Here is a 14,878-nt window from a genome sequence, read left to right as displayed (position 1 = left end):
TGTGAGTTTGTGTTTTCATTCAGCATACGTACTCTACTCTATATACAAGTGTCTTTTGTTGGAATAATGTAAATTTCACGGTGGTTGGACGCTTTTAGAGAAGTGACCCAGCTTCTAGTTAAGTAGGCTAGTAGTGCAAAAGTCTACTGTAGCCTCCAGCAAAGCGCGTTGTGTTTGTGTATTTGCTTGTGGCTTTCTGGAACGTTGTTCAGGACTACTGCTACGCTTGCTATAGTAAAAAAAATGTTTTAAAAAATGTAAAAAATAGAATACATTACCTTTTTAATGCAATCATCTGTTTATGCAGGAAGCTATTATACAGTATGTATCATGTTGCTGCTTGCTGCCTTTATTTGACATCTGTGCCATTATCAGCTTCACCACCAGATGGCGGTAAAGACTAGCTTGAGACACACACGCACAGGAAATGTTTACAAAACGCCAGAAAAAGAGTTTCCGATTTTGCTTATGGCAGATAATGGAGGTCTGATTGTGATTTGGGAACGTTGACGACAACAATTCTATCAGCTGGGGAGAAAAAAGGAGTTTGTGTCTAACTGCAGCAACCACTGTGGACTCAAGGGAACTTTGTCGAACAGGTGCGACAAGAAGAGAAGTATTTTAATGTGTGAGCAACTTAAACATACTATTTTGAGTGCGTTCATACTGAGAACTACGGTAACAGTCAGTACCCGGATGTTGCACTCAAAACGGGGAGTGTGCTGTGCCTTAAATGGAATACTTCCGTTAGTACACTATGTATATTTTTTGCTTAGTTAGCAAATATTTTGCTGTCCCAAATCCATTACTCACAATTTTGACCGTTTTCAGTGCAGTTTTTACATCCAGGTACTGCATTTTGTTGTACTTCTGATGGTGAACTGACAATACAAAACAGTACTACCCTCAATCATTGTCTTAGCTATGTAGCGGAGGGGAAGGAACTAACAAACCAGAATGGATAGAATAATTTTCGCTTCTTTGAAGTAGCCGATACGTACACAAGTGAGTAAAAGTCACAACAAATTAATTTTAATTGTTGTACAATTGAGTAAACAGTACACTTACTAAAGTTCAGAATACTGAAAGAAGTGCATAAATTGAGACACGGCCAAGGATTTCTGTATCCACATAAAGGACACCAAAGAGGATTTTGGAGTGAGACATGTTAAGCTTATTAGCGCCTTTCAAGCATAAATTTCCATCAAAATCTACATTGAGTTCAAGCACTCATATTGTTTAAGCTTTGCTAATTCATAGTCATTGACGGTGGAAAAATTGCAGATTTTACGGCCTCATGCTCAACTCGGACCGCACGACAATGTCACGCATCGCTACGAAGAAACGACCCCCAGAGGGTCCTAAAGTCCCTCTCCCTCACAAGAATCTCAATTAGAGGTCAAGTGAGATGATGTTAAATATGTGTCGTTTAAGTCTTCATGTTTCGCTCATTTAATGACTTTATGGATGTGTGTATGTATTAAGAGGATTGACTACATGTCTTTATTGAAGGATTAATCATCTTTTTTTTTTTTTTACATGCTCTTTTCTACTTTGTACTCTTGAGTTTGCTTTACAGTCCTGACTCCTCGCCATTGTGTTGTGTGCGTGCATGTGTTTGGAATACTTACATCAGTACTCTTCGATATTTATACTATGTACGCTGTGTACTTAGAACAACATGGAACATCGGAAAACGGTGACCACCTGCACCATCAATGTTCACTTACCGGATATGGTGATTGCAAAATTTACCCCGTTCTTCTTCCGCTATGTAGCCAAGATGGCGACTATTCAGGCTGGTTAAGGTCCATCGCTGCACACTCACCGTTTGGACCGTTTTGTTGTATATTTTTTTGATATTATGCTAGCTCATTGTGTGGCAGGCTTCTGTTTGAACACATGAATAGATTGTGTAAAAATCAGTGATTTACTGTGTATAAGATGCTACTTTTTTCTTAAACTGTGAACACTAAATGTCTGAGCAACACATTCATTGGTGACTGCAGACTGCAATGACGTCAGCCTCCCGCTGGGCTTCTCTGGCTTCCTCTAGTGGACAGAGACAGCATTTCAGCACCATCCATCAATTTTGTATGCCGGTTTCACCAGTGAAATGCTTTGCTCAGATGAAATGCATCAAAATCAAAATCCATCCATCCTTCTATTCCATTTCTTCATTTCTTTCCCGGTCTCCAGCCACCTCTTCCGGTACAACTGGGAGGACACCAAGGCTTTCCCAGACCAGTTGTGAGACATAATCCCTCCATCGTGTCCTACCTCTGCACTGGCTCTTGGCTGGGCATGCCTGAACACCTCACCAAGGAGGTGTTCAGGAGGCATCCGAACTCGATACTTCAACTGGCTCCCCTCGATGTGAAGCAGCGGCAGCTCTATACTGAGCCCCTCCCGGTTCATTGATCTCATTTCCGCCTCTTGGATCTGCGATCTGGTTCTGACCCAAAGCTCATGACCATAAGGTTGACGGTGGTAACATAGATCAAACTGTAATTTGAGAGCGCAGATTCGCCTGTTGACCTCATGCTCCCGCCTTCCCTCACTTGTGAACAAGACCTTGAGATACTTGAACTCCTCCACCTGGGGCAGAACCTCAGGTGTGCAATCCACCCTTTTCCAAATGATAACCATGGCCTCGGATTTGGAGTTTCTGGGTCTCATCACAGACGCTTCACACTAAGCTGTGAACTGCCTCAGTAAACGTTGAAGGTCACATCCGGATGAAGCCACCAGGACCAAATCATCTACAAATAGCAGATACCAGATCCTCAGACCCCAAACTGGACTCCTTCCAAGCCTTGGTGTGTTTACAAATTCTGTTCATGAAAATTAGGAACAAAATGAGTGACAAAGGTATCCTGGACGTGGTCATATGCCTTTTCCAAGTCCACATGTAGACTGGATGAACAAACTCCTGTGTACCCCCCAGTACCCTTGCAAGGGTGTAGAGCTGGTCTAGTGTTCCGCGACCATGACTATACCTCCTGTCGCCGAGGTTCGACTTACACTTGTACTCTGGAATACACTTTCCCAGGGAGGCTAGGGGTGTGATCCCCCTTGTAGGTGGAATACACCCTCTGGTCACGCTTCTTGTAAAGGGGGCCACCAATCCCAACTTCCATGCAATGTTGCAGAGACGTCTCAGCCAAGACAGTCCATATTCCTGAAGTATATTTTTTGGAATTGAATAATGTGTTTGGTTCTGAAGCAGTATGTATTTATGTGATGGCTACATTTCTTATTTGCAAAACAAAATGCATTAGTTTGTGCATCATGTTTTGTATTTGCAAACCACACTGAGTTTGTTTGTGAATGGTTGGCCGTAAGTAAAACATGTTTTGGCATGGTACTGGAACGAGTACATGGAACTAATGCATCTAATGAACGTTTACTTTTGCTTTCAATCCGAGTGCACTGTGACCACTGCGAGTCGCCGTTCAGTTGAACTTTGGGGTGTTTTTAGCTTCGTTCAGCACTGTGCCACTTTCAGCTGTGTGTGTGTGTAAGGGGGGGGGGTTGATCATTAAAGATGCAAAGTGTGTGTGCGCACATCTTTGCCTTTTAGCGTGCTTGTTAATGACGCCTTTGCTGAGTCAGCAGGGCCCACAGAGTGAAGAGGATGAAAGTTGAAGGGTGACGGGATGAGAAAGCTGGAGAGGTTGAACATGTGATTTAAAACGACAGTATCGGGTAGAAAAAAAAAACAGTTTAGCAACATGCTAACTGAAGAAGAAAATGGGACACTGGAGATACTCTTTCCTGCAAAACCCATCTATGTGTGTGCGTGCGTGCCAAGCTAATGCCAGCCTGTGTGTGTGTGTGTGTGTGTGTGTAAACAATAGAGTTGATTAGGCGTTGCGTGGTGGTGACAGCGCTGAGCGGAGATGATTAATGATTCTCTGTTTAATGTGATTAGTGCATTAATACCTCCTGTGATGGCTCAGACTGGCTAACACTGAGAAAGGTCAACACACATACAGACACACACACACACACACACACACACACACGGCCGTAATGGATCCTCCAGCAGGTCAGAGGAGTGCTGATGTCGTTTCCTGTTTAAGAGTCAATATCTTCTCTGCTTTTAATGTGATTTCTCTCTTTCACTTCACACACACACACACACACACACATATATGGACAACAATGTGGTGCCACAAAACACAACATTATGTTTTATGAGATTGCATCAGGATTTCAATTGAGACGTTGCTTGAGGTGATGCAGTTCCTCTTTTGACCACTATGTGATGCTGTGTAGGAGGCATTTTGTTCAACTACTGCTTTGCTAATGGTCTTGTAGTCTATTTCAGTTGAAATGTAATAGTCTATTTGTGTGACAGGTGTCTTTCTTAAAGAGACAGTACTCATTTGTGGTCTTCATGGACATGGAACGGTCCATGGGGATCAGAATGTTTGCAGGTCGGTAAGGGATCAAATACAAATTAACTTATAACCTTTCTTAATTTTTTTTTACATAATAAAATCCTGCATGTGTGATGTTTCCTATCTCAGTTGTCACCGGTTGAGGGTTTTTTTGTCGGCCAAGCAAGTCTTTGTCTGCATGGAGATGACTTGTCATTGTTGTCATGTTACGGCGCCTGATTGTGTTTCTTTTGACCCTAAAAGCAATTAAAGTGTGTATGTGTGAGAATACGTCGCTGTGTACTCTATTAGTTAGTGTTGACAGCTCATGATTGATCTTCTCATCTCTTCACCCTTCATCACCCTGCGCTGTTGTGTGTCTTTGTGTGCACATTGCGTCACTTCTCAGTGGTGTCCTCCAGTTAGTAGCGGCTAGTCCTTCTTTTGAGCCGTAACAGAGGCGGGACCGCGTATAGTTGCAGCAATGTTGATGAATAAATTACTGTTGGTGATGTGCTAATTTTGTGTGATGCGACCAGATGTTATTTTAGTTATACCCGCTCCTCACGTCTGCGTTGGGGTTGGGGGGGGGGTGATAAAGGTGGAGAATTACACCCCCCCCCCCCCCCCACCACCAGCCTTCCATCCTGGTCGTTATGGCAACAGAAGCACGGGGCAGGGCCGTCGGGCGATAAGGGAAGCTTTACGGCGTCACCTGCGGCAGGTTTCACCTTCCAGTGTTTTATTGAGCTCACCTTGGCGGGGGCCTCGCGGGGTCCCGGGACGACCTTGCCAGGTGGACATGGCCAATAACTCACAGCGAGGCTCCGAGTACGCCATCGTTTTCCCGAGATGCCACTGGGGCCGCTTTAAAGCTGCCCCAAAAAAGTTTGAGAAGCCAACGAGGCCAACGTTATCTGCTAAGGAGGAACTCCCGCGCTCTCTCTCTGTTTTCCCTCAATGGCATCCATGTTGATACCCCCTTCCCCCGCTTGCCTTATCGCAGCTGGCGGGCCTTGATGACACGCACGTCCACGTGCACGTTAATTAATACATAGATTGAAAGGGCGATGGTTGTGTGCTGGAGTGATATCTCGTTGAAAGTCTTTTATTGCTTCATCAATGTTGGAATGAATATGATTTAACACGTCTGCTGGCTTATTAATTAGAACGCTAATTAAGCTAGCACTACTGCTTTGGCCTCAGAGCGTGCGTGTGACACCATGTGTACACATGCTAATTTGATTGGCAGATATGATGGATTATAGCGGCTTATGATAGCGACACTGAAACTTCTCTTCAAAGCGTCCTCGCTCAGTGTCTAATTCCATCTGGCGCTCAGATCAATAAAAGTTTTCCAAGTCTAATTTGCGGACGTCTTCCACGCTTGTCGTGCCGCTTCCTCGCTGAGCCTCAACTGGAGATGGCGGCCGCACCTGGGAGGGATGAAGGGTATTTATTGGTGTTAGGACTCTTCAAACAAAGACCTTCCAGATTAACTTTAATGAAGACTCGTTAAGGAGGTCTACCAAAATATGTTGGACCCAGAAGAGGTGGAGCTAGACATATTGCAGCTTCCTGATTGGTCACCAAATGGCATGTGACTTCCCAATACAACATCCTTCCCCTCGTTCGTCCTTCCCCGGTGACTATTGATTGTGCATGCTAGTTGGACCCGTGCGACCCAAAGCTAGCTCAGCGGGGCGTGGTGACAGCCGGCTGCCACTAGGGGGCTGTCAGTGATGGATGGCACTGATTAGACGTGAATAATGAAATAAATGTGTTCAAACATCCTTTTAAGCTCCTTTGTGGTGACCCACTGTGGTGCATAGGAACACTGGTGCTAACGTTAGCCGCCTGCTCTTCGCTTTCTGGCTTCATGTGGCTCATTTGTTAGCGGTGCAGGAATTATTAATAGTACAAGAAGTTTGCACACTTAAACTGAGCATTTTGAGTGTGGAGGTGCACCTCGGAGCTCAACCGGGAGAGTTTTTGGGATCCTCCATTCCTTAATCATTCCATCCATACGTCGCTCCTCCTCCAAGTGTCTTCTTTCTGGATGAGCAGTTTTTATGTAGCGGCTGATGAAGAGGAGGAGGATGAAGGGCAAAGCGAGAAGGAGAGGTGGAGGACGGAAGAGATGGAACCGTCAGGAGGAATGTGATGGCAGTCGTGTTGTCCTCGTACATCAAATGAACGATTTGGTGATGATGGAAGTTTGTTTGCAACAGTCGGAAGGTTCCTAAGGAGTCTCTTTTGAACTGAATCAACTTATTTATACAGATGTTGTAAATGATGCTAGCATATACTTAAGTACTTCTCTTACTTCACTTTGGGGTTGCTATAATGCTATTATTTCCGGGTAGTCCGGCGGCAACAATAAGAACTATAAAACATTGGATATCAAGAGTATATTAATTCCTACTTGTTTACATCTTTGATAACCTCCTCGACATATTTTGCAATCAAGCAAAACGGCGACCCAGCATACCTTGTGGCAGGAATATATGTTTAGTTTTTTGGGTCTTGTGCGTAGATATTAACTTTGCAAGTTACTTTGTGTGTCATTTGTGTTGATGTACAAGATACAGATTGCATCTAACTACCACCCCACCCGTGGTATCGAGTGTACACTTAGTTTCCCAGTGTGTGAATTTTGACAGTTGAGATGTGGACCAGCGTGGCGACGAGTGTCCCATCACAGCACACTCTTCATTTTGAGCAACATCCTGGCACTGCCTTAGATAGATGTGCCTGCTCTGGCTGCTGTATCATTGGACGTCTTCCCTTTTAGGGTATTTATGGGTTTTATGGGATGGGATTGCACCACTTGACGCGCTTTGTTTTATCATTATTTTGCAGTGTGTGATACTGTAATACCATTTTGTTGTTATTCATTATCACCATGACAATAAAGTGTTGAATTGCATTGACAAGACCAAGCGTAAGTAGAGAAGTGTGCCAACTGAGACGGCAATTATTAGTTTCCGTACACTCTGCTTTGTCATTGTTGTGAGTTGAAAGTAATAGATTACAGTTAGAGCAGGTTGTTGTGGTTAGATGATTATTAAAATGACATCAGCGTCATGGCTGGGGGTGCTGAGGATGATCACACACGTTAATGAAGGCTGGAGGCTGTGTGAGAGCAAGATGGATGGTTTGACTTGAAGCTTGTTTAAATAAAAGCTAAATAAATCTTGATGGCCTCTAGTGACAGTTGTGTGTGTGTGTGTGTGTGTGTGTGTGTGTGTTTTAATATTAACAAAATGAAGATTTGAATGGTTGACGCCTTTTAAAAAAGGTCTCAGCTTTTGGTTGAAGAGTCATTTTGATGACTTTTCTACTTTTTGTCCTCTCGTGTCTTGCTGAGGGTCTTTGTTGTCGGTGGTCCTGAGGGACAAACTAGACCCCTCTCAGCATCCCCTCTGTGAGGTGGTGCAGTCACTCTTAGTCCTGGTTTCATTGAGCGAGCGTCTCAGTGTAATGGGATTACACAGGATTACAAAAAGCAGGCAGTCTGTAATCCACACGGCACAATCCCATTGACGTGTAATTGCTTCTTTTAATCTCCGTCTTCCACTGCCTCCTAAACTTTGCTTTCTTTCTTAACCTTCAGCAGGATCAAAGGTCAGAGCCATTCGTCCGTGGCCACCAGTGTGCAGTGGGCCTTGTACACCAGTGAAATAAACAGGTAGAAAAAGTCATAAAGGTTCAAATTCAAACTTTTGAAGCATGAAGTTGCTAAAAGTGAAGCTTTTAGGTCAAAAGTCCAACCCTCCGTCTCTAAATGGCCAATCACAGCAGCCAGCCGAGACACACTCTTCTCTGATTGGTCTCGCCCAATGTTGGGGGCGGGGCCCGGACTCGGACAGACCTGGAGTGTGTTCAAGTGGATTTTACGCACAGAGAGGAGAGTGGACTCTGTGGGGTCGACAGTGGACTGTAAGGAGGACGACATCGTGGACTGAAGGAGAAGGCGCTAAGAAGTGGACATAAAAGCCTTTTCCCACCGTAGCAAAGTGCGCGCGGAAGAGCGTCCATCCCTTCATGTCGCTGCCTGGCTCCCCCTCACTCCTCCCGGCAGGCTCGGGCGCCCCCGCTCCGGCCACGTTGTACCGCTCGGCTCCTGCGGAGGCCAGCGGGACCTCCAGCCCAGCTCACGGTAACCCCCACTCGCTGTCCCCGCGGCTCAGCGGCGCCATGCTCGGCGGCTTCTTGCCCGCGCCGGGAGGCGCGCTGGTCGGCTTGGGCAACGGCGCGGCCGCCCCTCTGGTGTCCGCGCTGGGATCGCTGACCCCCGGAGCGCCCGCATTGACTCAGAGCTCGTCCGGCGAGTGCAAGCTGGTGGAGGTTCACGGCGTCAAGGTGGCCAGCTTCAGCGTGCACGGCCAGGAGGAGCTCATCTGCCTGCCGCAGGTGTTCGACCTCTTCCTCAAGCACCTGGTGGGCGGCTTGCACACCGTCTACACCAAACTCAAGAGGCTCGACATCACGCCGGTGGTTTGCACCGTGGAGCAGGTGCGCGTGCTGCGGGGACTCGGCGCCATCCAGCCCGGCGTCAACCGATGCAAGCTCATCTCCAGGAAGGACTTCGAGACCCTCTACCAGGACTGCACCAGCGCCAGGTCAGTGACTCCAAAGTTCACCTCCAACGTCCATCTTGCGATTTTAGCACGCTTGGTCGTGTCACCGACCGCTGCTTAAAACTACACGACGTGAAATTTGCCTTTGTTCATTCTAAGTAACTTCCATCTTTGGCCCATCAAGCCCCCCCCCTCCCCCCAAACGCCCCCCAACACACAGCAGTCCATGTCAGAGGTAATAATGAATCATGCGAACGCTCATGCAAAAACACTGCTGGAGAGCCATTGTTGTTGATCACACACACACACACTCCTCTCTCCCATCATATTGGCATTCCTCTAATGCCCCCCCCTCCCCAATCCCTCGTTCTTGAAGTTAGATGCTGGGAAAAGAAAGGAAAAAGTTTTTAAAAAAAGATCAACTCTCACTGGGCTTGTCTTCCCAGCGTGCATGTACTTGCACGCACACAGCGAGGAGGACCACCTGCATAGGTGCACCCTTTGGAACCCTTTGGAATTAGTTTTATCTTCATCTTTCATGTCCTGGTAGACACAATTCAAACTTCTCCAAAGTTGTCTTGCGGACTTTAGTGGGAGCAGCGTTGACATCAGTGTTGTCAGATAAAGCGAACGAGGCTCTCATTTAGTGCTTGAAACAGGAAGAACTTTTTTTTGTGCTTTGAAGTAAAATACATGCATGTAAAAATGAATGTGCATGTGAACTGTAGCCTCACTATGTGTGTGTGCGTGTGCGTGCGTGCGTGCATGCGATTAAAACAACCTAATGCTCCATGTCAAAGAATGAAAAACACCAAACACATGAAAGGAGTTCAAAGTGAGTACACATGCGTGTGTGTGTGAGTGTGTGGGGGGGGGGGGGTGTGCGCGCGACACCAAAACAACTGCCCCACTGCAGACATTAAGATCCCCATCTTCAGGATAAGTGTGTGTGTGTGTGTGTGTGTGTGTGTATTGTGTACATGTGCTTTAACAGCCTGTCGCGATAAGAAGAGCCCAGAATAACACTTTGACATCAGCAACCCCCTCCTCCTGTCACTCACTATCCATTCACACATACACACACACACACACACACACACACACACATGCCTTGTGGCTGAGATGTATGTATGTGTGTATGTGTGTGTGAGTCCAGCAGTAACGGAGCTATCAGTTGTCACATGGGTTAATCTTTCTTTGTATGTTTATCACCCCTGTGTCTTCAATCAGAGTTTTTGCAGCACAGCTGCCCTCTTGTGGCTGGTGTTATAGCGCTCCATCAGGGTTGTTGTCAGTACACCTGCTGGGGTTACTATTGGCCCACAGTCAATTTTTATTGGCCCTCGGTCCATTGTAAAAATGCAATGATTTTTAGATATTGCACGAATTTGCTTTGTCAACAGTAACATGAAACTAAGATGTTTTTTGTTTTCCCATAAGTTGATGATACATTTGATGTTTTGTACATCCTTCATTTGGAAAAGTTTGGTCACCCCTGAGCTACATGGTTGACTGGCAGCGTCCTTTTGGCTGCAGTTCCCCTTTTGGTGGTTTAAAGTCTCATGAAAAAGTGAACATTTTATGAAGAAAACATTTGTAATATTATTAGGGGAAAATGACTTCAATTTTACAAGATGAAAGTCAGCATTTTATAAGAAAAAAGTTGTATTTCGAAGGGGAAAAAATAGTTCCAGAAATTATTGCAATTACAAGGTGAAAGTTGTTATATTATGATATATATTCTACAAGAAGTGTACCAAGAAAGTCATAGTTTTAAATAATAATGAAAAAAACGACGATGACGATGGCATTCCGCCACACCCTGCGGTATATTAATACCGTCTTTGCCATGTTTGTTTCAGGCAAAAGTCATTGTTCTCTGGGTGCATGGAAGTACAATATAAACCAAACATCTACTGTATTTTCATACATAGTGGGAGAGTGGCTCTCTCTCTCTTTGACTGTGCTGTGGATGAGACAGGAGAGCGAGGGATCATGGAGAGAGAGGTGAAGATCAAAGAAAGAAATACGATCCTCCGCCACCAAGGAAAACTGATCCTCTCTTTCTCTCTTTCTCTCTCTTTTTCTCTGTTGCTCTTTTTATGTAAGTGTGTGCCTGACTGCCACAGGGACACACTTTCAGGAACTAAATGTTCACATTAAGCATAGTGTTGTCTCCTATGAGGTGAAATTTAGGGTCAAACCGACACCAACACATCGAGGATGAGACATGTGAGGGAGGGGATGTTGCCGCTCAGCATTGTGCTTCCAACAATTGGGCATGGCCTGTAAGAAAACGGCTAGAGGGGAGCGACAGGTCACTGTGCATGTGTGTCTGCGTGCATGTGTATAATATTTCACAAAGGCTCCCACCAATGCCAGAAGACGCTGTGCTGCTACAGTGCTGTGAAAAAGGCTTTGCCACCTTCCTGATTCATTTGTTTACATGTTGGTTACACTTAAATGTTTCAGATCATCAAACACATTTACATTTTACTAAATGACAACACAACTGAGCACAGTCTTTTTATTATAAAACCTGCATGCCCCCCCCTGTTAAAACATAATTTTAGAGATGAATTTTACATCTATTAGTATGGAAAAGGTTATAAAGCCATTTCTAGAGCCTTGGGACTCCAGCCAATGACAGTGAGAGCCATTTGGCTGGCCAACCAAAATGACTCATCCAAGAGGTCACAAAAGACCCCACAACAACATCCAAAAAGGTGCAGGAATCACTCCAGTTCCCCCACCATAAGAAAGACACTGGCCAAAAATGTCCATTAAGGCTTGTCTCAGTTTTATTATAAACTTATTTAATGTATAAAGCTTATAAAGCATTATTTCAAGGGTTAAAAGCTTCCCTGTTTTGGTTTTGGTCTCTTCCTGTTGTGGAGGTTCTCGCTCAGATTCTTTTGTAAGAAAGTCCAGAATGGCTTTTTGTTTCATTTGACTTTTCCATACTGGGTTTGCCGCTTTTGAACACTCCTGCTTCTCCTGCAGGAATGACACATATGCATGATTGATGGAGTTCAGCTATGAACTCATTACAAATACAATGACAGTAAGAGTCATTTAGCAGTATCGTAGTGTGCTGAAAACAAATATGGAGTAATGGTAAAAAAGAAATAGATGGGACAATGTTACGCTGCATAAACTTAATATGGTGTACTGTCCACATATGGCCATGTTTTATTTACATCTTTTATTTACCTCACTTCCTGCCCATCCATACTTTATACCGAACAGAATAAACATACCGTATCTCACCATGACAATTGTTGGACTAGGCTGGCTATAATTCATATAATAATAATAATGATAATAATAATACATGATGATTTAATGGATAATATAAAACGACAACATCACAGTACACTTCATTTCATTTGTGAAAAGTACAGTCAAGTTAGATATCCGCATTGGATATTCGGCTCTAGCTATAGCGGTAGTTCCCCTCACTTGCTGTTTGTCTATACTAGGGACCGTCAATAAATTACTATTGCGTTAATTTTTTATTTGATGGATTTTTATTGGACCTTATATTGGATTGGGACTTGACTCACAGAGGTTACAAAAGCCAAACAATTTTGTTTAAATACTTTAGTTGCATTAATATTCATGCTTTGAGATATATCAAGAGATATTGCTACATGAATATGTTTGGGATCAGTACTCTATCAGTATCAGTAAAAAAAAAAAAAAAAAATCAGATCAAATCGGAAGCCAAAAAATATCGATCGGGACATCCCTAGTTGGTATCAAGGTACCCCGAGATTCCCAGTTGTAGTACACGATGTACACACACGGCCACTAGAGGACGCCTGTCAGTGGCGGAGGCGACATTTTGACGCACAAAGTATGAAAAGAGCAAATTAAACATGGCGGATAGGATGTAGGCACGTTTGGCGTTAGGTGACAGGAGGGGGAGGAGGTATGTTGTCGACGGCAACAAGATTATTTGATGCTTGCAAACACACACACACACACACACACACACACACTCTTAGGTGCACTTAGCAGATTGGTTTAGAAATAACATTAGGGAGTGTCACAACAGCTTTTTCTCTCGTCCACCAGGTAATCTCTCCATCACTCTTCTTCCTCCTTTCACCCCTGGCCTTTCCACAAACGCATCCCTTCTTTCTGTTGACGCCCCGCCCACTGCTGTCCCTCCCGCCCACAGACGTCCAGCCATGTTCTCCTCACTTCACTTCTTCATCTTCCTACACAACGTCTGTCTTCTTTTCCCATCCTCTTGTCATCCGCACCTGGACCTATCTTTCTATTTATTGCGACAGCACGTCAAGAGTGTGTGCTCTGGTCCAAAGGACGTTCAAACACACACACACAAAATAAAACAAGCGACAGATTTACAGTTATGTTTGTGCGTTGGGCGGGGGGGTCACAGGGAGAGATGAAAGGAGAATGAGTGGGCGGGGCCAAGTGAGGGTAAGGCGAGGGCAGCGATGGGGATGGCAGGTGATGGGTGTCGTAAAGACAACTTGTTATTAATGAAAACATCTTAAAAACGAGCGAGCGCACTCCACTCCAGCGTTGTTACAAAGTAATTGCAGGCGAAATCAATTAAAAACATGACAAGATGTGTGTGTGTGTGTGTGTGTGTGTTTGCGTGCGTATTGCTACACGCGTGTCTTCGAGCAGACAGCGTGTCATTAACACAACTTTAATTAGCGAGTACACACATGACGGAGGTGTGTGTTTTTTTTCTGACAGACTTTCTGTCTTTTTGTTTCATGATTTTTTTATTTATAAGTGTGTGTGTGTGTGTGTGTGTTCGAGCTTGTCAAGAAGAAGACATCGTGTTATTAATGAAAACGTATAATAATCCATTTAAAAACATGTCATTATGATTAGAATAATAACAGTGGTTAAGCTGACTGAGATGTTTATGGACCGACAACGTGTGTGTGTGTGTGTCTGTGTGTGTGTGCTTTAATTGTGACAGTCCACCCCCCTGATTTATTTATTTTTTTAATTTCCATTGTTTTCTCGCCACCATAGTTGATGACAGCATGAAGACAAATCTGTTGTCTTGATGAAAACACACACGTTTATTACCTGTGTGTGTGTGTGTGTGTGTGTTATGTGTGTGATAGCTTGTCATGGAAGCATCACGCCCACTGTAATTTTCTCCTCACTGTGAACAATGTGGCCGCCTTCTTTCACTTTGTAACTTCCTGCTTGTTTTGCTTTTCTTCTGTGTGTGTGTGTGTGTGTGTGTGTCTTCCTCCATGTTTGACTTCTTGATGTCGCCTATAAATCCGTGCACTCAGAGATGACGGTCAGCCTCAGCGAGTAAAAAAAAAAATGCTTCAGAATTCCATCAATTCCATCAATTCCAAGATTTTGTGTTGGGAAAAATCCTCAATGGTCACGTATGAAAAATACCTGCATCCGAAACTCAGGAAAAAGTCAATAAACTGTTAGTTGAACACACAACACATTTAAAAATACTTTACAAATTGAAATGTACAAATGAAAGCATTAAATAAACATTTAATGTCATTTAATCTTAATTGAAGACTTGATTGCTGACAGAAACAACTATAGTACCCCACCTTCATGTTTTGCTATGAATTATTTCTTGAATTCAATCGTGTTTCTCACCTTCTTTATCAAAGTGCTGGCACTTGCAACTTTCTTTGGCTCCAGTGGAGGTTATTTATTTTAGCTGTGATCAATAAGGAAAGCAGAGACTTGTGGAAGAACTGTGTTAGCAAAAGAACTGCAGAGTCTACAGCTGATCACATAGACCGGACAGGGTGATGGAGCCCGGGGGACAATGACTTTTGGTTCCAGTTTCCATGCTAACTGGCAGCTAATGGGGATGATTTGTAATTAAAAAGCGAGACAAGCGGCATACTGTATTGCGCGTTAACTTGGGAA

General features: G+C 44.2%; 1 protein-coding gene across 3 annotated transcripts in view; it reads left to right on the top strand.

Annotated features, from left to right (window-relative positions):
• The window catches only part of dachb (dachshund b), a 51,286-nt gene that overhangs the window by 4,737 nt on the left and 31,671 nt on the right, over positions 1-14,878 (top strand). Inside the window, exons 1-3 of one of the 3 annotated variants that reach the window (XM_058066422.2) lie at positions 459-599; positions 8,002-8,076; positions 8,187-9,010. In XM_058066422.2, the coding sequence (XP_057922405.2) occupies positions 8,433-9,010 (578 nt within the window). In that variant the 5' untranslated portion in view covers positions 459-599; positions 8,002-8,076; positions 8,187-8,432. Of the gene's footprint in view, positions 1-458; positions 600-8,001; positions 8,077-8,186; positions 9,011-14,878 lie in introns of those variants that run through there. The other 2 variants (XM_078795538.1, XM_078795535.1) reach the window with 2 other exon arrangements.

Source organism: Doryrhamphus excisus, linkage group LG2 (assembly GCF_037039965.1).
Source record: "Doryrhamphus excisus strain RoL-2023G ecotype Guam linkage group LG2, RoL_Dexc_Guam_v1.1, whole genome shotgun sequence".
NCBI classification, from domain to species: Eukaryota; Metazoa; Chordata; class Actinopteri; order Syngnathiformes; family Syngnathidae; genus Doryrhamphus; species Doryrhamphus excisus.
The sequence above is the reverse complement of the archived record's forward strand: the minus strand, read 5'-3'. Positions and strand labels throughout refer to the sequence as shown.